We start from the raw sequence: 22,144 nt of genomic DNA on the forward strand, positions 1-22,144 counted from the left end.
TACTAGAACAGCTCTCAGACATTAACTGGGATATCACACGTTTAAGAAAGGTTAGAAGAACACGGTAAGATGCCTCGGTGTTGAGTGGCAAGCACGTTCCGCGTTACCGAATACCTCAAGAAAACAAGTAGGAGCATAGGATTGGATACTTGATCCACAAAGGAATAGTAGGGAACGTGAAAGAGTTTGGAGTACTAATCAAAGTCAAAATTGTGATCGAGCTAAACAAGTGATTAAGGTTAGTAAAGTAAATGCCCCAATATAGGCACTACAGCCCCAACACATAGGTATGATGATGATGATACTTAGGGTAGTCTCTGCAAATGGAACAGCGCAGTTCACAATGGCGATGGGAAACTAACACAAAGGTAAGTGAGAAGCTAGTGTGCAGAAAAGCAATGGGAAAGACTGGAAGAGGCAGTCATAACAGCAGAGGTGACACACTCGTTGGATTTACAGATGATTTGCAGTTTTTGCAAAAACCCAAAGATAACAAATACATTCTCCCACAAACGAAGAAATAAAAAAATTGGAGTGGAAAAGGCCTGGTGGTATCACTACAAATGCAATCGACTTCTTTATAAGCGACCCTCCAAATATTGTGCACGGCGCACAGCGTTGAGGTGCTAGGCAAAGGTGGAGGATAAGGCTAGATCTCGAAAGGGAAAGCATAAAACTAGCAAACAGAGAGAGAGCTAATTTGCAGTCACAAAGTGACAGTGTAAAAGAACTTAGACTAACCCTCGACAACCAATCAGCGGTGTTAAACAGAGAAAATGAAGCCAGCGTGGACATACTAAATGACAATTTAACGACGGTAATCACAGTGACAGCAGTAGCTATAGGCGGACAAGAACACAGAAAACTGTTACTATCCCAGAAACAAAAGAGTAGAAATATAACGGCACCAGAAATGGTAGATCAACCGGAATTGGCAGCAGTGTCAAAACTGATCAACAGAAGAAAAGTTAGTGGCATTCGTACCTATAATAGAAGAAGATTCAGGAAACATTAAAGGAAGAAGCTTGAGAGCAACTCAGAGGCTAGCTGTTGGCAAAGACGAATGTAGGCACTCAGAAACGAACAGGGTCACATTATGCACAACATGGATACGATAAAAATAGTGGGACGATTCGATACCAAGCTGCGTGCTAGCAACATTAGGCAACGGGACAGCACCGCGTCTACAGATTTAGCTTGCCAAGTCGCACTAGTATCTAATCTGGAAGTTGACAAGGCACTCAAGGGTATGAATATAGAAAAAGCTTCAGGAGATGACGGCATAACCATGTATCACCCAAAGAAAAGCTTGCAAAACTATTTTCAAAATGCCTCAGAACTTTACAGGTATCTAGCATGAAGGAATGCCAACATAATTTGCTAACAAAAAGGGTGGTGTCAGACAGCTTCAAAATTACAGAACCATCCGCCTACTCTTGGTTGTATAAGAACTGTTAACTAGGGTAATAGTTAGCCGCACAAATAAGAGCCTAGGTTTCCGACTGGGTGGGCAGGCTGAATTTATGAAAGGCTAATCCCCAATTGATCCCTTCAAGCTCATCAGAAGGGCAATAGAGGAATTCGTGGAGTATAATAAGCCCCTTTACATAGACTACAAAAAAGAACTTGACCATAAACACCACCGCAGTACTGGAAGCATTGAAGACCAGGAGAGAAAGAGGAGACTAACATAAGAGTCTGAGATGACATGCACAAGGGATGCACAGGCAGGATAATCCTCCACAAAAAACTTCCCCATCAGAAAAGGAGTAAGACGAGGAGACACTGCCTCTCTAAACTAGTTCACAGCATATCTGGAAGTGGCTTTCAGGAGGCATGACGGATAAATGGAGAATATTTGAGCCTTGTGATTTGCATATGTCATTATCATGCTCAATGAGTCGGGAGAACATTTGCAAAATTTTCTTTAAAGGGACGGACAACCGATTCTTGTCACGTATATGTTCTCTAGCTCATTGAAAGCCAGCATTTTATATAGCCCGGTAACCACAAGCAATTTCTAAACAAATTGGCGGAAATAATTTTATTTTGGCAGCAAACTTCCTGAAATCAGAAGCGGGGCGGTTCGTAGTTTCAAAACTTGACACTACAATGTGTGTTCCTGTCACGTGACCTGCAAATCTAGCAACTACTGTAACTGCTGAAACGTTTATTTATGTATTGAAAACCTTTTAACACAAGTATTTGTACAAGGTTAAATTGTATATGTATTTCTAAACATTATTTTGAAAATTTTAAAGACACGCCGCCCGCAGTCGCTGGGTTGCTCTCTCTGTGGCTAACTGAGCCTCCATGCCCAGAATCAACGGCAGCATTCAGTAAACAGACCCAGCGAAGGAGCTTTGACGATTCTGCCCGAGTCAGGGGCATTTGTTCTGGCAAAATATTTGATTTCAGTTTCCAAATATGCCAACGGCAGCGTAAAAAAAAAAAAAAAAAGAAAAGAGAGAGAGAGAGAGAGAGAGAGAGAGAGAGAGAGAACGTCGCGCCCGGGGAGAATCGAACTTCCCACCTCCACAACGTGAAGCCAGATTCTACCTATCGTCTATCCCAACAGACGGCGCATTCGTACAAAATAGACCGTTACATTAAAAACACACAAAGAAACAGGAAAGTCTGCGATTCAAACTTTTCTCGCTGGGGACAAGTTTTTAAACATTGTTTTTCATTTCGCATACAGACAAAAGTATGTTGCCGAGCTACTCTATGTCATGGTTGCCAGCATTATTTTTGGGAGGGACACATACGGCTCGTAGATCTAAAAATTTCGATTTAAAAAGTTATAGGGTGTTATCAGCAAAACCGTTTCTCGTCAAGGGGCTTTAAGTGATGCTCTTTCATTTGGGATAGAGAGTATATACTCGACCAAAATCGGTTGTCTGTCCCTTTAAGGCCTGCACACAGAAAGCTTGGTCACAAGGTTAGGTTAAAGATGAATGAGAGTAGTCGCAAGTAATAAATAGACATGCGGGAGCACCTCCTCAACCTAGGGAATGGAATAATAGAAGTGGAGGAATATAACTATCTCGGGCAAGTTGCAGGTGCTGATTCGAATTACTAGAAGAAAACCAGGCATAAAATTACTGCACTAAAGGTTACATTGAACCATGGAGGAAAGAATTCCACGCATTGAACAGTGGGATACCTCTGGCACTAAAAAAAAAAAAAAGGCATACAACCAAAGTTTACTACCAGTGGTGACTTACTGGGCAGAAACTTCAGGACTTACTAAGCAACTTGGGAGAAAATTTAGGCCCAGCCAATGAGCCGTGGAAAGGGTGATAACAGGAGTAATGCTTTGAGATAACCAATGACCGTCTTGTGTTAGGCAGCAAACTCCGGTGGAAGACATCCCAGTAGGGAACTAACAAGTGGTGGACTGCGTGGGGTAACCGAATGTCTACCCAGAGACCGGACTAGAAGTACAGGAAGGCCATTGACTCAATTTGGGGGTGGATTCAGAAAATTAGGGGGCAGAGAATACGGGAGAGGGCTTCTTTTTACACTGGACCTAGATAGGCCGATGATTATTTGGGTTCACCTGTGTAAATGCACACAAACACTACCGGCATTACATCGTACATTTCGGAGCATCATGAAGGAACAGGAGGAGACAAGTAACAATGAAAATGCACTGCGACAATTATAGCCCCACTCGGTGGTAAGAGGTATCAATCAAATCTGGCACCACACAATGAATGTCATATTCCAACACTACAGTTCATCTGACGAGTCCCACTTGTCGACATGGTTTAAGCGCTAAAAAATATGGACACAGGAAAGATGACAGGACAAGTGCTACTAACAAATGGATTATTGGAGTAAGGTGCAATGACACACATGGGATAGGATGCGCAGATGAGCTGTGCGCAGGCCACTCAACGAGACCACTTACCAGGTTACGGACGGGCGGTATGAAACCATCTTATTTCACATTCATAAGGGCATAAAGGGAGATGGACGGGACACTGACAGTTTTTTTTTTTTTTTTTTATGTGGTACGCCTGCCAAAGTACACAGGCTGTTTGGTTTCAGCTTCTGCCCAGAATTTCAACTTGGCAAAAAATCGGCTCACTTGCATTTTTGGCAGAGGGACGGAAGATGGGCTCCATCAACTTTGATTAAATTTCGTGCAGCATGCTCCGTTAGCAGGTCCTTCTACCCTATATGCGACTTTCTGCATGACAATGGTATGTCGTACACGCCTTTTTTTAACCGCAGATACTGCATGGCATGCTTCTATGAGCATAGTCTTTTTTTTGTTTGCCACCTTCATTGTGCGGGGCAAAGCTGTCCAAGCTTGTTCAGCACCACAAATAAAAACCAGTGGAACACTATGCTGATTGGCAACTTTTCCAATGTTACTGCAAAACTTTATGTACAGGTGCCATCATAAGTATTTGGAACAAGGATTTGTGAACATAAAGTATTTGTCTTACTGGTTTTATACAGCCATTACAAGTTTACAGGAAGCTTTTTCAAGAAGGTAGGCCTCCTTTAAACACACACCAATGCAGCCAGGTGGTTTCTGGAAGAAGAAATTCCTGTAAGTTTACGAGACCATGTTCCAATTACTTTTGACAGCCGCCGTACATACGGTACAATTTCAGGCTTCTCACTGCCCCTACAAATATCGACTCTATGGCCCTATAGGAATTTAAAAAATGCTTTTGCTTTGAACCTCCTATGATAAAAAATAAGAAGAAAAGGATGGGTTAATGTCGCAGAAAACCAACGTGGCTGTGAGGCTATCCTGGGAGTGTGAATGATCCACTGCCATTACACCCATGCTCCAGTGTTTTCCTCAAATTTTTAAAGGTTGGACATTTTGAGAGCAAAGTGGCAGGGGGGGGAGGGGACAAGATGTTAAATTGAAGAATTACATATTTTCGTTGTCCAAATTGAACTCTGGTGGAATACCGGGTATTGTGGTGCCGCTGCATGGTGGGGTGGAAGCTCATAAAATTAAAAAAGCGATAAGCACAAGCATTGCCTCCAAGGTTTTCATGCAGCTGGCCATCTGAGATTTCAATGCCACCTGCTCAGGCTTATTTTTACGTAACCAGATGGTGGGAGGCCCGGGCTGCTGTCATTACTCTCGCATGGTGGCAGTGTTTAGTTCCTCAGGTGGCCATTTCAAATGGCTCAGTTGGTGGGTGGTGAACTGGAGGAGAGGGCGGCAAAACCCTGTTACGCAACTATAGCCGTCATATGCTTTGCTTCATCTCTACACTACACAAATATAGCTGATTCTGATTTGGAAACGTGGGAGCCCTGGGTTAATGAGCACCTCGCCCATCTTTACGCGGGGAATCATAGTCCTCAAGCTCATAACTTCCTAATGAAGCAGTGGAAGGGGAAGGGATACACCTTTCCGCGCTACCCACAGGAGTATTTGTTCAGCACAGTACTCATTCAAGAGGAATAAATATAAGAAAGGCGCCGTAGAACTGCGTAGGGTCTATCGAATTGAAATTTAGATAGAATTACGTTATCCACCGCAAAAAGTGGTCCACACCATAAAACGTCAGGATGAAAGGTTGTATTCCGAAGCAAGTAAAAGAACAGGAAATTGCGTTTTTTGTCCAAACGGTTAGTTGCATTGACAGTTAAGACAGATAATACACAAGGGGTTTAGTATGAAAACCAGCTGGTCCGACGAGGAACCGCCCTTATACGCGCAGGTGTTCCCGCGCTTCCCCGCAAGGCTGGAGTGCATCCGCATGACCAGCCCACCTACGCCTTGGCGGACGACCAAGACCTCCGCTTTCCCGGCCGAGAAAATAAGTGGGGCGAAACATAAGCAGCGAGCTAGACGACGCTCGCCGTCTGGTCGAATCGATGTGTCCCGACGGATCAATGGTGGTGTTTTTACAGCGGCGGCAGCAGACATCATCCTGCGACCCAGCCGTCGAACTCGCAAGCCGCCCTCGTGATGCAGTCTACGAATCTAACAAGTGAACCAACACAAACACGCGCGAGCTGTGGTATCCAGCGAAAGTCACCGATCAGTTGTCAGAGCTCGGCATCCCCCGACAAGACATTTCGCGAGGATTGTAAACACGGAAAGGCGCAAAGCGTAGCCGATGCGGCAGCATTGCCAGCAGACCCGTACCTTCTTCTAGGTTACCAGAAGAGCACCGATATTTCAAAACACCATTGACATTGACGCTTCGAAAGGCGCGAAGGAAACAGTTTGCAGGACAGACGGGGGTGAGTGAGACACCCGGGCCATTTTCCGGGGGAAGAAAATTGAATGTGCACTCACTTTACGAAGACCGAGATGCCACTGTCATAGTCGGACGTCTGCGTTGCCGCTCCAGTATTGCACAACTAAACAAAAACGCGAAAAACAAACTTCGAGCTATTTTTTCGCGACACTCAACCAGCTTGCCAGCATCCGCGAACTCCTTGTTTTAATACGTTTTTGCTGTTGATAGGGCACAGTGTTGCTGAGCCGTGTGCAAAAATTCACCAAAACTCGCTAGCACATAATAAAAACGTGAATCAATTGTTACGTTGAAAAAAGATGTAAAAGACCACAAAACAGGTTTTTATATTATAAAGTTGGGTTTTCATTTTAAAAAACACCTAAAAACTCGGGCGACTTACCCTTGTCAAGTGCACCAAAGCTGTAACCGAAACCGGTCTGCGAGGGTGTTGCGACAGCCGAATTTCAACACTCACTCGACGGCAAATTCCTGCGTTTTTACGGCGAAGCATAAACAAACAAAAAAAAACACACGCGCACACACACACACACAGCCAAACCGAAGTTGCTGTTCACTGTGTAGCCATAATATCATAATATCCTGTTTCAGCGAGCCAGCATCGACAAAAGCGAACGGAGATGTTGGGCGACGCACATGGAAGTGCGTACGTCCAACGCCGACCACATTGCTGTTACGCGAAACAATGGTCCTGTTTTGTTGGTCTTCCTATTTAAAAACACGCACCATGTGCGCGAAGCACGCAAGACAACGCTTGGTCTGGTCACGAAGTTCACGACTGTCACGGTCACCGAAGCTACCGATTTGGGCGCGGCATACATGGCTCAAGGCTGAACGGACGTGCGTCGTGCGTTTCGCTCGTTTAATCGACGCACGACCGCAAAAGCACGTGCCAGCTTCGCGTTAGCCGATGCTTTTGAATTCTCGACAAGCCCTTTCAATATGATGCAATTCGACAACGAGCTAGCATCAAATGTCACGCACAATCAAGTTACTGTAACTGACATAAATCTTTATTGCACATCCGAAAATTCCGGAACGTTGGGTTAAGGTGGCTTAGTTGGGGCCATGCCGAGGAACGGAGGTATTGTAGTGTAGAAAGCCGTTTAGACAAGGTCGTCGGGGCTCAAATCGTGTAGCGTGACGACAATCCTGGAAATGAATACAAGAACAACATTAGGCCGCATAAAACGAAACCGAAACTAGTTTCTAAGAGCATTATTTGGCCAAATCCAACGTTTTTAGATTCTAAATCTAAACCTAATTCTAGACCTAATTCTAAAAACGTTCGCCAAATCTCACCGGCAAAGTGCTGAAATGTTGCTTAAAACAATATTATTGTCCCAACAGGAAATGGTGTGGCAAGGTCGGAAACGCATGAGGCGCATGCAATGCATGAGTAAACGAATGACCTTGCAGCGGCCGTGGCCCTTGACACTGCTGATATTCTTTTCCAGCAACAGTTAAGTTTTGTGAATTAGCTAGATGTTTCAACCATGAAACCCGCGCTACAGGTAGAACTCGAACACGTCGAGTGGTTCACGAGTTGTGTTCGAGGTGCAGGGCCTGTGAAACAACCGTTTGCGCCGCCGCAACAGCTCGTGGCCAGTAGTATGTTCCCTATTCACGCACCTTTTCGGCGGCATCGCCAAGTTCTCCGAGATAAACTCCCGAAGCTTGCTCCCGTAGTCCTTGTTTTTCTCCGGGGAGAACACGTTGATGGAGTGGATGGTGCACAGGCAGTTCGGGTCGGTCGTACCAGCTCGCGATATCTCCAAACCGGGTTCCACGATAACTGTCACTTTCTGCGAACAACCGATCACGAATTTGGAAGGGTACACTCGCCTGCCAAGTGTCGCCGGCAGGTCTTCTGGAAACGCGTAAGCTGCACCAACTCACCTCGATATCCTTCTTCAGTAGAGAGGCAACATACTGAGCAAACTTGGCGTGAAATCCACCGGGGATTTTGCTAGCGATCAGGTTCGTTTTTAGCGTGCACAGCGGCATCGCGACGTTCACAGAGCGCCTATCCTCCTTTTCAGTGTCACGCGTAACCACAGAACAGGCGTAACGCGCATGCACTATCGCTATCTGCGCGCGGTCGACGCCGATAAGCGCTGGCGAAACGGCAACACCATTGATGCCAGACGGCGATGACGGGGCCTGATATCTAATTACGGCGCATTGTCCATTGCGCACGACCGCGCCCCCCTTTCCGCGCCACATTTCATCTGGACGGGGAGCAGTTTCACCGAGCGCGCAAATCACGTAGCTGCGCTTCGACGTTCCCCACCCGTGCTCTGAAGTTTCAATATCACGTTTATTAACTGAATTAACTGAATATTAACCGAATACTTCCGGTTGGCGGGCACGTATGCAATTAACGTATTTTATATGTGCATTCTTATTTTTTTTCCCCTCTCTGCGACGTAAACGAGCAGACAGCTTGCTCCCCGCACAAGTCCAAAATTAAGAGGCTGTGCATTCATGGGATTTCAGACAATTGACCCGTGATGTTGCTGCAATGTAAACTATGAAGTTTTACCATTACACTACTTGACACCAAGGAATAGGAACCAATCACTCTTCTTCAATCACTTATTTTCACAGGTGGAATCTTACCAAGAGTCTGGAGGAAATGATGCGACCAATGAGAACTTGTTAGTGCTTCAATGTTCATGCAATCAATGAGAACACAGTCATTTCAATAAAAAGGCACAATTTATTTCAGAGGGAAAACAAAAAAAAATCAAGGACCAGAGTTTACCGCGAATCAAAAGCCTGACCACCAAATCTGCCACAGCTCTGTTGCACTGCCATCATGTTTTTGTTCACACTTCATGCCACAGGAATTGGCTACGTACTGTTCCATGCTTACATTAGCTTTTTTTTAGGGACTATGGCTCCTACAGGATTCTACAGCTACAATATACATAAAAAAAAGAAAGGAAAACCAATCTGAGGATGACAGAACCACTTCACTTTGTTATATACTTTTTTTTTAAACTCGACTCGAGTTACAACGCAACACTTTGTTTTTCACTGTTACTCAATCGCACAGAAACACGCACACACACAGACAGGACGCAGTCGCGCTATGTACAGAAAAAACACTTTTCGGCACCACGTTGGCACCAAACAACAATCGACCGACTGAATCCACCAGTGTACCGGTACCACAGACAAGAACAAAGCATGACATGTCACAACTACGGGCCTTCAAAACGAAGTTAACAGGACTTCTTCACCTCGAGTGCATTTAGACGGCGAAACACTTTGCTAAAGAGCTCTTCATACTTTGCGACAGGACAGAGGAGGGCAAGGGACGTTGAAGTGCTTCACTCGTCTACTTATGTACAAAAACTGCTTGGATGCACAATTCTTTTCCCCTCCACGTAGAGTTTACGTGACTGCACAAACAAACGACGGAAGGCAACGCTATTTACAGCACACACTAAGCACACACACACATACAAGTGACAGGTAGGCTACCGTATCCACGACTACTGAGCACCAAATTGAACTCATGCAAACAAGACGCCAGAAACTACTACCGCTAGAAAGGAGGACGGGGGAGGGGGGCACACTTTAACAACACAAGAATGTATCGCTTGAGAGACCCGCATTGGTTTTCACACACGACAAGACACGACGAAGTGACGACAGACAAAACAATGACCAGAGAGAGCGCAACATCCGGGCACACACGACAATTACCACCAGGTGACAAAACAAAGGAGAAACAAACGCGGCACGCAACCAAGACAAACCAAAAACAAAGAGCCGAAAAAGACTATCACAGACTTTCTGTTACTTTTTTTTTTCCTCGATTTAGAGTTTTGCTCATTCACTTCGAGAGAAAAATTGCTTTTTTTTTTTTCGAACTCTTTTCAGTCTTCAGTTGGTAATAAACCAAGCAGCAAATGTGACAATCTCACAAAGGACAAACAGGACACCAGAAATAAGACTTGAACACATTCCATCGTGGTCACAGGCAAAAAAAAAATATGTATATACGGAAAGAGAAGGAACGAAGAACTAACTGCATGCTCGACGTCAATAAACCAAAGCAACAACGTTGTACAAAAGAAGTTGGTTTCCAATTTCAAGGTGGTAGAGGGACCTCACTTCGGGGGGGGGGGGTCAAACTGCCAGCTACACATGCAAACTGGCGACGTAGCAGCGAAAAACATGCCGCGACGCTTCAGCAGGACCAACCGACCACAAGGTGGTATACACGAAAGCTCAAACACGGAGACCTAAATGCGACTCAACGCACAAGAGCGCACAACAGCTTGGACAGAAAACTAAAGACAGTACGTCAGCCTGCGCTTATCGCCACGGCTGCTACGAAAGAGGCTGCTGTAACCTTCCGCTCAAACCACACCAGCAACGTAGCGCGAATCACGGAGGCTCCAAAAAACGCTACAAACAGTGTTGCCAACCCACACTCAAGGCAAGATTGTCACCAATCAATGTCAAGTGATGACACGGCAGAGATTGGCTCTCGCTCCGTTCAGAAACAACACTACTGCCTTTAGTCACCCTGTGAACAAGCCTGCGTCACTGAGACTCAAGTTGTGACTGCTCGATAGAGCAGCAGCCTTGATTACATTAAAAAAAAAAAAGGCAAACTGTAAATGTTAAAAAAAAAAAAAAAAAGACCACTGTCGATCACACATATATGTACAAAGATAGATAAACACACTAGCAATGTTAGCCATCTCTGAGAACACAGGGTGCACGCAGAAATAAGACCGAGCACCAATTTATAGACAAAAATTGGCCGACGGCGAACAAAGCTTACACGAAGAACAAACAAGGTAGAACGTCAGAGGGAAATAATGTGCGCCTTTACGAAAAAAAAAAAAAAAAAAAAAAAAAACGCAATAATAAGAAACGCTGCACTTTGAACACTTACAATGCAAGAACACAAACCACAGAGCGTGCCTAGCCTCTACTGCTGTACGAAACGAAATACACAAGAACAGAATGGCGTGTGCAAAAGCTAAAAAAAAAACTGCACAAACCTGCGCAGCCAAAACAGGCACACATTCGTCACAATTACATCGCCACAAGTACCGCAACAACACAATAGCACTGCTGCTACTAGTACTACTAGAGAAATCTCCACAGAAGCCAGAACGGAGGGAATAGTCCGAAAAAAATCAATAAAAATTGTGCAGCCTCTTTGTTTTCACTTTGTACTTCAGCTGCGCGGACTACAGAAAAGAAGCTTGTACAAGGGGAAAAAAAAACCCAAGAAAGCAACCGAAAAGGAAAAAAGTATGTTAAATTACAGAACAAAGTGTACAAATGTTGCCCGCAGGATCCCAGATGTGACAACAGCCTGGACACAGGAAACAGTGTTCAAGTCACACCAAAAGTGAAAGGGAAGGAAAAAAAAAAAAAAAAAACCAAAGTGCGAAGCGCACGGGGGTCCTTTTGTGTGTGCTCCTTGAGCCAATGCATTCCATTCTCCCCCGACGGCACCGGCCTTGTCCGCTGCTCCAGAAGTGTTAAGCGATGAGGGAAGATGCGGGGACAGAGAACCTTTAAATAAAACACCAGGCTCAAGTGTCCCCGGACGCTGGGGGCTGCTACAAAATTAAGCTCCTCACAGTGCGCAGAGCACGTCTACTACAACATTAGTCACAGCACCTCCTCACTGCTCGTGTGTGTCGCACCAAGGCGCGAAAGACGCGTCGCTGACAAACCATCTCCGTGTACAACCTCGTCGCAGCCTGCAAACAAGCAACGGCGGGAAGAAGATTCCCGGCCCTCCTTTTCCACTCCACGCGCACCGCAGCAGAAGCGTCCCAGTGCAGTCCAACCTGCCCAGCATAAATGCCTCGCCGGAAGGCTCAGTGTCCACAGAAGGGGAGCCCCGAAGGAGAAGTGAAGCGCACGCCCCCAGGGAGTCGGCAGAAGAGTGTCGTCTGCCACGACGGGCACACAGCGTGTGCGCTGAACAGGCTACTTGGCCGGCCCGGCACAGTGTAAAGATGGCGGCCGGGGGTGGGGGGTGAGTGGGGGCAGGTAGAGCGCAGAAAAGGGAGCGGGCGGTCAGTTCTTGACCGCGGTGGCCTGCTGCTGCTGGCGCTCGACCTCCTCGACGAGCAGAGCCTTCTGGTGGGGCACCGGCGGCAGGGTGGGCTGGTAGAGAACGTCGCTGCCAAACCACTTGGCCAGGTTGGCGGGGGCCATGCCGGCAGGGCCGCCCGGCATGGCTCCGGGGGGCACCACGCCCCCTGCGCGGCCGCCCAGTCCGCCGGGCATCAGGCCTCCAGGGCCGCCCTTGGCGTCTGTGTGGGGTAGGCAAAGGTCAGTAAGGAACTGCCGCTAGCCAAGCCTCTCGTCACATGGGCACTACACGCAATCAAACATATTCAACCCGAATGCGCGGGAAATTTATTTAGCAAAGCAAACGTGTCCCCACTGTCGTAATTTTTCTTTACGAAGTGTCAATGCCTGCAGCAATGCTTTCCCAAAATCCGGTCACCTGCAAAACATGGTGTTAAATCTGATGGGACATGCACTGCTCAATTATATGGATTTTAACCTGCGAGCAACCATGGGGTATGCTGCGATACCTTTGACTAACCATTGGATTTGACAGTACACACGCAATGTCAAACTTCAAAGACACGCAGTGCTCTTTCAGGCTGTTGTGCGTTTGCGATGACTGCTTCGCAAAGATATGCAGCCAAGACAACCGTAATGATGAGCAGGCCCCGCCTTGTCATACAATTGCTACGTATGGCAAGTCCACAGTGACAAAGTCTTCAGTACTACATCAGGAACCTCCCACATCATCAGTTGGGCCTCAAGCTTACATGCTATGCAGTGTCCATTAGGCCCAGGCCTTTCCAATCTTTTGGGGAGAATTCTGCTCAACCATAAGCACTACTTCATAAGGGGGAGCTACCCAGTTGGTGCGACTGCATAGTTTCACTTTGGTTTAGGCCTAACAACATTGCATCAGCACTTCAATGCAATCGTGATCAGGTTGGGCCATGTTATGGCACAGCACTAGCTGCACAAGTTTGTTTGAGAATATACAAAAACCTCGGGTACAATTAAATTGCTTAACTTTCATCAGCGATCATTGCAGCACCTCTTGCAGCACTTACAAGCACCAAGCCCCCACTGCCCCATTTGTTGAGAGTGTGCGTGCACGATACAGGCCACTGCACCTAAGCAGAACAGCGCAAACCATCCCCACTTCGCCCCCGCACTCACCACGGGGTCCCGAGGCCGTGGGTGCGAAGGGGTGTCCTGCCTGGGCCGGGTGGAGGGGTGCCCCGAAGGGAGCTGCGGTGGCCCCCACTCCGGGAGGGGCGGCTGCACCCCCCAGGAGGAGCTGCTGGAAAGCCAGTGGGTGCAGCCCCTGGGCCAGGGCCTGCTGCAGCATCTCCATAGAGGGACCCCCACGCGGGTTGGCTGCCCCTGCTGCAGCAGCCACACCCTTCAGCCCCGCCGCCGCACCCACTGCACACGAGGGGGAAGAAGGCAAGAGAAGGGTTAAGTTCTTTGTGGCTCTTCTTCAGAAGGTACTACCACGTTTAAATTTGCATGTGTTGGTGTCCTGTACCACTATCAGATGTGCAAGTGGGAAGTATCGAAGGCGACTGCATAATAGGCATTCATCCCAATGGAACTGCGGTAAATGCTATAAAAGGTGTTCCGCAAGGCCCAGCTTTTGCTCCCGTGCTATTTAACCCTTTGAGGTCTGAAAATTTTATTCACTTTCCGGCCGTCCTGGTCTGAAACTATTTTTGCCGATTTCTGGTGCTGCGAAGAAAAACACAAACCGTGCAAGAAAAACTCGCAGGATATTTATTTTTGCTCTTGCATTCTGCTTGCAACTCCTTTTACGATATGCCAGCAGCGTGTGAAACCGAAGCATTCTCCTGGGTGCTTTGCCAGGGTTATTGCGGCATGTTTTGCAGAAAAACAGTTCGCTCTTTTTGTTTTTCTATCACTACAAAACAGGACCTCTGATGGAGGCTGCAATTTCTTTCCTCACTGAAGTTATTGCTTTCACTAGGTGAGAAAGTGGTCATGCTTCTCAGCGAACAGTGCGCACTGGGATCCAGAAGGCCTGTGCAGAACGTTGTGCTGCACCCTTCCACTTCAACAAAGTTCACTTATCCCTCAAGAGATGGCACATCACGTATACAAAGCACGAGAGCGCATCGCAGTGAGAAAAACTGCGAAATTTAACCTTGCACACCCAAGTCGGGCAAAACCTGACAGCAGACCAGTACAGCCATGTTGCATTTCCAAGCAGCACCCGACAACGGACCACAAAGGGCTAGTGAAAGGGGAGTGCAGAGCGGGACACCACTGACCGTGTGTGCGTGGCGGGCCCATGGGTGGTGGGGCAGAGGCGGCAGCAGCAGGGGGCGGGGGCCCCCCGGCCGGCCGCATCATGCCGGGCAGCTTGATGGCCGGATGGTGGTGGTGGTGGGGCCCCTGGGGCGGCCGCACCAGCCCCAGCACGCCCGGGGGAGGCGGTGGGGCCCGCTGCTGCTGCTGCAGCTGGAGCAGGCGCTGCTGCTCCAGAAACGTCGCCATGACGTCCCCCTCCATGCTGCCGCGCATCAGGCTGCCTGCAGCTGAGGGAGGCAGAAGGGAAAGGGGGGGGGGCATTGATGGAGGTGAAAATCCACCAATGTTTGCTCTGCACTCGATCTGTGGCTCCTTTTTCACTGCCCCGTCTGTGTGCAGCTTTAAGGTTAATTACACGATACCAACTAGACCAAGGAACCAACTAGACCAAGGACACTCTTTTACTGTGCAAATCTGTCAATGCTAGGCCCCAGGATTTCCCCCAGAGTGGAAATAGGCACTTTACACTTGATCTTAGGATAAGGCCCGAGCCTCAGTCACTGGTGGTCTACAACAGGAGCTGGTCTACAGGAGCTGGACTGCTGTGCATACCCGCCTGCTTGCCTGTGTGTCTTCAGTAAGTGGTCGGGCTCGCGTGCAGACCTTTGCAGGAATAAAGAAAGGTCAGGATGGGGTGGCAAAGTGGCGTAAAAGGTGGGAAAAAAAAGTGTTGTATCTCCGCTAGGGTGCATCACATGGAGCAAACTGCGTGCACCCAAGCATATTATGATTCGCGTTTTCAATGCATTGTTTCTTGGGGAGTCTACCAGGACTGCGGTGATCAGTTGCAAGAAGCAGGTCGTTAAACCAGGGGACGTATAATTGGGATTCCACTGTGCCACCTTAATCGAGTGGACCAACACGGAACACTGCCACGAGGATGGAGGTGCACATTCCATTCCAACGACAATGAAATGTGTCGGGGGCCACAGAGAGAGGCTCCCTCCTCACCCTGGTGCTGCTGCGGGAACTGCTTGGGCGGGTGCATGCCCTTGGCATCGGCGGAGACCGGCGGCACGGGGGCCCCCTGGTTGCCCTTGATGGCCCGGCCCAGGGTCTGCGGGGGCCGGGAGGAGGACGCAGTGCCGTTGCCCATCCGCTGCTGCTGGGACGGGGGGCCGTCCCCGACCTCCCCGTTGGCCTTGGGCCCACCTTTGTCCCCACCTGCAAAGCAGGGGGGCTCAGTGGTCAGCTGACGCGCTTGCAGGACACACGTCAGGTTTGCACAACCCGCTGCAGCACAGAGGGGAGGCTAGGCCCAAGGCGCTAATGCAAGCAGCTGAATACCGGCAGGGCCGACTAGACATTCACTGGTAGCCTGCAGCAACTGCCCCCCACGGCTACCTGCAGAGATGGGCCACACATGGGGGGCTTGACTCGACTCCCTCCCCCCTAGGACCGTGCCCAGCACATTCATGGGAAGGGACAGACCCCAAGCCGCTCTCACCACACCAGTCCACCCGGGCCTTTCTGCTGCAAAGCTCGCATCAATGAACAATAGTTCCGCCCTCCCCAACCGACCCCCACCCACCTTTGGGGTGGTCCTGGCGCTCCATGTGCATCTTGCGCATAACCGAGGTGGGCGTGAAGGCTGCCATGGTGGGGCTCAAGCCCTTCGACGGGGATGCCCCCCGGGTGGCCGCCGGTCCCCCCTGTGTTGTGGTCGGCGAACGGGCCCTGCAAGCCGGAGGGGGGCAACAAAGGGTGGTGTGTACAGCTGCACTCCCAACCCTGGGCGCAAGCAAAAACCACCGCGCAACGGTGGGGGGGGACAAAGACCGCTTTGTCTGACCCAGTGTTAGAAACATTGTACTTGAGCAACTTTGTCTCACCCCATGTTTAGAGCAGAGAAAGGTTCTGAACAGAACACTAAACTTCCTATCCGAGTGCAGTGAGCACGTAATTCACCACACTCCCTTTCCACCAAGCACAAGTCATGAACCCCTGCACGAAGCAGAATATGACAGTGTTCTCCCCGATTGGGCAAGAAAAAAACTGGCATTCACACCTTTTTTGTAAGTGTTAGTTTTCAACTTGGTTTAAATCATCACTTGTGATCACCAATGGGCAAAAGGCCAGGAGGGGAAAGCAGAAGCCTTTCAGTGGATAAAAATAGGTAACATGCCTGTATATACAGTCTAATCCCGCTACAACGAAGTCCGCTTCAACGAAATTTCCGCTTCAACGAAATATTTCCATTTCCCCGTCAGCTAGCCATAGAAGTCAATGCAACAAAGTCCTCGCCACAACGAACCATTTGTCTGGCTTGCTTTCGCTTCAACGAAATTTTCGATGAATTGGGCTGGGTTTGAACAATTATTTTACAATAAAATAATCATAGCACCAGCTATCTAAAATTTTTTAAACATTCAGGACGCTTAGTTTCACCGAAAACATGCGCGGTGCGCCCACACCGCCACCCAAAACAAAACAAAACAACAAAAAAAAAAAAAAAAAACTCATAGGCGGACGCCATTGTTTGATGATGATAACGATGTGGCTGGCCGTCTTTACATGAGGCACAGGTCAGGTTCGCCAAGCCGGAGCTACAGCTAATCTGTATCCAATTGAAATCCCACGAATGTGCTCCGCTGCTGGCGCGGCGCCGTCATGTATGTTTTCCTTCTACCATTCTTCATAGCCAAGAGCAAAAATCATGTTTGCATGTTTGGTCTTGAAGCCAAGTCATCCTATTTAGTCGCGAGCGCGCGGTCATGTTTAATGCAAGCGCGTGCGTCTTGCCTGCCAAGGTCAGTAGCTGCGGTGCCCTGTCAGAGGATAAGATAACGGCACTGCTCCTGCCACAAGTGAGAGGGGGCCTTAGGACGGCCTAGCAGCTATCTGCAAGTAATCAGCTCGGTGGGCACGCCTTGTTGAGCAGCAATACGTTTTGCGCCTGCATTTCTTCACCCCCCTCCGTAACGCGTTCATTCCGTGCAGTGAACATAGATAACCATTGGTATGTATTTTATCCGAATAAACATGACGTTATTGCGCGTCACTCCTTTTTCTAAACATTGTTTTTTTGCTGCCAATGATGCGGAAACATACGGGGCTATTTTTCGGGCCTTTCCGTGGTGTGTTGGAGCGGATTTCACCTCAACGAATTTTCGCTTCAACGAAATTTTTCGCACGTCCCGTCAATTTCGTTGTAGCGGGATTCGACTGTAATATCCTTTACTTTGACAGTGCTCAAAAGACCGAAGAAGCAGATGCTGACAGCAGTGCTACCTATCAGTGCTGCCTATCAGCCGTGCTGGGCTGCTACCTACCCAAATCCTCACAACCTGGCACACACACACACAAAAAAGAAAACAAACTTCTACAGAGGAATACCATTTAAAGTACATTAAATAACTAGTAGGGATAACTAGTACGAATACCACACCAGTAAGATTGGTGGGGGGGGGAAAAAAAAAAAGAAAAAAAAAAAACACTGCGTGACGTTGGAAAACTTCCCCCCAGTGAAGTGGTGCGAGCGCAAACGTGCAGGCAGGCAGCGAGAGCCACTTACACAGGGAACGACCGTGGCCAGGGTTGGCGGGGGGCAGTGGGGGCATGCAGCAACCAAGCCAAGTGCCTGGCCAGCGGGGAGGGGAGAGGAGGGCAAGGACAGGAGGGTGGCAACAGCAGCAGGAGGAGCACATCCCAAGGAGGGAAAGCAGAAAGGAGGCAGGCAGGAAGAGAACGTGCACGGGTAAGCAGTTGAACAGCACAGGGAGGAAAGACGAGAGAGAAGAGTCATCCTGCGAGGGCGATCTTTATGGGCGCCCAAACGGCGAATTTGCTACTGAAGCAAGTAACAATTGTTTGCACGATACTGTCATTTTAAACTTGGATTTTTCAATACAAAAATGAAAATTTCTCAAGCAAGGTTCTGCAAAAGTACCTGCGGCATGAAACAAAACATGCCGTAGCTATCTTCCTGCTCCAGCTTTCACTGAAATGTTTTATGAGGGGTGGGGGGGCAACTGTCACCTCGTACGGTGATCTTAACCACAAGTCATTCAGTTTTACGCTATAATAAAGTGCTGCTGTTAAAGGAAGCTGCTGCCTCTTAGCAGAGGTTGATTTTAAGTGCTCAGAAGTGCGGTACATTCAGTGCCCAAGTCGTTCCAACACCCACTCTTCTCAATTTGCACTTTTGACCACACAATGTCACGTACAGTGGAACCCCGCTGCCTACGACGGATCACCGCGGTTCCGGTAAACTCCCTATAGGAATAATGCTTTAAAAACATCAACGGTACGACGCTCTAGTGCATGCAGTCCACTTCATACGACTGACCCTAGCGGGGATTAACAGACGTTTTGTACGGCCCCATGCGGTAGCATAACGGCAACAAGCCAACCGCGAGAAGTCAAAGAGCAGGTGGCCGGCAGACCACAAATTCAAAGCCACATCAAGCCCTAAAACGTGAAAACATGCAACCCAACACCGCTTTCTGTCACCCGCCCTATTTAAGTTTCTTCCTTTCACGACGCTCTTCCCCTCTCAGCGTCTTTCAAAGCTGCGTTGTCGCCCTGGTCCTTTCTTTACCACCTTTTTTTTTTCCATCACCCCCTTGTACAATTGTTTGTTTTGCTTGGAAGTTTCCCCACTTTCCTCTTTCCCCTCCCTGATTTGCTCGGCCACGTGGGCCTATTCAGCTAATCTTGCAAGTGCGGCGAATGGCTGGAAGGCCACCAGAGGCACCATGGAAGGGAGGTATTTTAGATAAAGGTTCGCAAACTACGCAAAACCAGACTAAATGTAGCCCAACTGTCTAGCGAGACCATCTGCTAGGCCGGCATTTACACATACACCGATCATACGACACCCCGGTCATACGATGCTAACAGGGTTCCACTGTACTATAGTTTATTGAAACAACTGTCCATTTATGTTTTCAAAATTCGAAACAGTTCAAAAATATCACGTTCTCCAATGCCGATGCTCAATTTGGTATTCAAAAGTTTTATGGAAGTTTTATGCGCTCGAGCAATGTGCCACAGCGTGGGTGTCGCAATGTGAATGCGCACCGAGCATTCACAAACACCCGACTCTGGCCTCCGATATCGCTCGCTGCACTGCAGACAGAGGAAACAAAGCCCCCGCCCTCACCTCTGGGCCTCCTGTTGCTTCCGCAGGTTCTCCTTTTGCTTCTGGTCCTCCAGGATCTTCTTGAGAAGGGCCGTCTGTAGAATGGACTGCGTGTGCACCGCCAGCTCCTGGGGGGAGGGCACCCGCGGACGCAGGCCTGCATTCTGCACACAACACATCCAAACACTGCACCCCAACAGTCGAACGAGTTGAACACCCCGGCTTCCCCGCACAGAGACTGAGGAACACAACTCTCTGCATGAACAGCGTCTCTAAGAAACATCGCACCCAAGAAACATCGTGCAGTACTGCATGTTGAGGGCTTTGCACCCATTCCACTGCCTTTTCCTTCATTACTTTTGAAAACTCGGCAGACGGGCAAATTGATACTACACTTCTTTTCGGAGCACAGTCACAGCAAGGTTAAAGAAGTGAACTTTGTACCCGCCCCCAGAACAGCATGCAACCAAGCCGCTGCCGCAAGGGTAATCTGGCAGAATGAGTACAAATTACGCAAGCTTAAAAGCTTTGGCCTGTTCGGCACGTATGCCAGCACGGCAGCCAAGGTCGCCCAAAAGTAAAACCCAGCCGGCAACGACTGACTGGGCAAGCAGTGCACTTACGTGAACCTGCAGGGTGTTGGATGACTGCACGGGGGCCCCTGGAGTGGGGCCAGCCACAGGAGGTATCGGCGAGGGGTGCTGGCCAAACACTGCGTGGGCCAGAAGGGAGGAGGGGACCGGACGGGTCAGCAGTGTTCATTTGGCAGTGCCCATTAGCACCCCCTTGGCACAAGCTGGTGCCAGGATATTGCTTTATGCATCCCCCCATACACGAAACCATGACCAGAGTCCTTCAATGCTTTCCTGGTCACGAAACTCCGGCTCCCGCTTCATACAGGGACAAAAGTTGCCGCTAGGGTCGCCGCTGTCAGCGCGGGGGCATTTCATGCCCGCGCCACCCACGCGCAAGCATTCTGCCGAAGCTGGTACCCGTTCGAGGCAGTTGTTGATAGCTCATAAAATATTCTGCTATCATTCATATTTAGCTTGACGTACAATGTGGTTGCTGCACTCGCGTGTGAAAAGGTTTTCTTCGCTTACCTTTGCATGATATCAACGCTTTGATGGAGCCAGTCGTGCCGCAGCAGTTATGAATGTACCTGTTGTTGCGACAGTTCTTTCATCTCGTGCAGGGCAGCGTAAAATTTTGCTTTGTTTAAGCAAAGGTTATCTCGTTGGTTTTGCGACTCTGGCGAAGCCTCAGATTTAGAAATTCGCAAATATTATACGCGCAGTGAGCACCCTTGGCGACGCTGATCGCGCGAGTTATATGCAATCTGACCATTTACGCCGCCGGTGTTCGCCGCGGCTGCGGTACCGAAACTAAAGCTCAAGCAGAATCATTCAGTTGATGATAGCGCATAGAATATTCTGCTATTACTCATATTTAGCCTGACGTACAATGTGGCTGCTGCACTCGCGTGTGTAAGTTTTCTTCGCTTACTTTTCCACGATATCAACGCTTCGATGGAGCCAGTCGTGCCGCAGCAGTTATGAATTTACGTGTTGTTGCAGCAGTTCTTTTATCTCGTGCAAGGCAGCGTAAAATTGTGCTTTGTTTAAGCGAAGGTTATCTAGTTGGGCTTGCGACTCTGGCGAAGCCTCAGATTTAGAAATTCGCAAATATGATACGCGCAGTAAGCCCCCGCGGCGACGCCGATCGCGCTATGCAATCCGACCGTCTACGCCTCCGATGATCGCCGCGGCTGCGGTACCGAAGCTAAAGCTATAAATTTCGTGTGTTTAGTTTGTTACAGTTGACCTCATTCCTGTGCGCTCATTACATAGAGCTTCAGCAAAGCTTCAAAGTGCGAGCGATGAAGCTTTCGTCGCATTAATACATGCCCATCTCTAGGATTCTAACCAAGTTTAAGTTCGAGTTCGCAGCTACCTTGTGTTCCTTTTCATGGAACTTCAACAGGGTAATAAAACTTGCTGTTGGGCTAGTAGGTTCATTCAACAGAGTAACGTTACATAGGCACAGAACGAGGAAAAGTGCGTCTCGCGCAATATTGTGCAGCCACTCAAGGTCATTCGGGAAGCTCCAATTTCCGAATGAGTTGCTTTCCCAGAAATGTCCCACCCTCCGTACCAAATCCAACTACCACTTCGATGTTGCATGCTTCAGTTTAACAGGGCGTTTTGCTATGATCGACTATACTCGCAAGGCATAGCTATGAAGATACTTGACCGGGGATGAAGCAGTGTTTCAAAGTCTCTAAAAAAAAGCTCACCTGTTCATGAGCATGATGCTGCTGCTCCACCACTGATTTATTCAGCTGACTACTTCACATTGGTCAAAATACACTACATGTTGTCAAGCTAACGAGTCAATAATGCCACGAAGGGAATAT

General features: G+C 48.5%; 3 protein-coding genes across 5 annotated transcripts in view; all 3 read right to left on the reverse strand.

The window, feature by feature from the left end:
* Positions 1–6,650, reverse strand: part of LOC144146118 (uncharacterized) — a 123,332-nt gene extending 116,682 nt beyond the window's left edge. Inside the window, exon 1 of one of the 2 annotated variants that reach the window (XM_077678069.1) lies at positions 6,634–6,650. The gene's annotated coding sequence lies outside the window, so the exon portion shown is untranslated. Of the gene's footprint in view, positions 1–6,289; positions 6,454–6,633 lie in introns of those variants that run through there. The other variant, XM_077678070.1, reaches the window with a different exon arrangement.
* A 592-nt stretch (positions 6,651–7,242) lies between these two features.
* On the reverse strand, positions 7,243–8,386 carry LOC144146122 (D-dopachrome decarboxylase-like). Its single transcript, XM_077678073.1, has 3 exons — positions 8,151–8,386; positions 7,884–8,056; positions 7,243–7,403 (listed from the first exon to the last, which is right to left on the reverse strand). Exons 1-3 carry the CDS (start codon positions 8,256–8,258, stop codon positions 7,358–7,360), a joined length of 327 nt encoding a protein of 108 aa, XP_077534199.1. The 5' UTR covers positions 8,259–8,386; the 3' UTR covers positions 7,243–7,357.
* A 567-nt stretch (positions 8,387–8,953) lies between these two features.
* LOC144146124 (uncharacterized) overlaps positions 8,954–22,144 on the reverse strand; it is a 45,213-nt gene continuing 32,022 nt past the window's right edge. For both annotated transcript variants that reach the window (XM_077678076.1, XM_077678074.1), the window contains exons 12-18: positions 20,352–20,440; positions 19,750–19,892; positions 16,177–16,322; positions 15,597–15,809; positions 14,606–14,872; positions 13,494–13,742; positions 8,954–12,556 (exon numbers count right to left, since the gene is read on the reverse strand). In XM_077678076.1, coding sequence (XP_077534202.1) covers positions 12,318–12,556; positions 13,494–13,742; positions 14,606–14,872; positions 15,597–15,809; positions 16,177–16,322; positions 19,750–19,892; positions 20,352–20,440 — 1,346 coding nt within the window. In that variant the 3' untranslated portion in view covers positions 8,954–12,317. The remainder of the gene's footprint in view (positions 12,557–13,493; positions 13,743–14,605; positions 14,873–15,596; positions 15,810–16,176; positions 16,323–19,749; positions 19,893–20,351; positions 20,441–22,144) is intronic.

Source organism: Haemaphysalis longicornis, unplaced genomic scaffold, assembly GCF_048455015.1.
Source record: "Haemaphysalis longicornis isolate Haplotype H1 unplaced genomic scaffold, Haemaphysalis longicornis Haplotype H1 scaffold_7, whole genome shotgun sequence".
Taxonomy (NCBI): Eukaryota; Metazoa; Arthropoda; class Arachnida; order Ixodida; family Ixodidae; genus Haemaphysalis; species Haemaphysalis longicornis.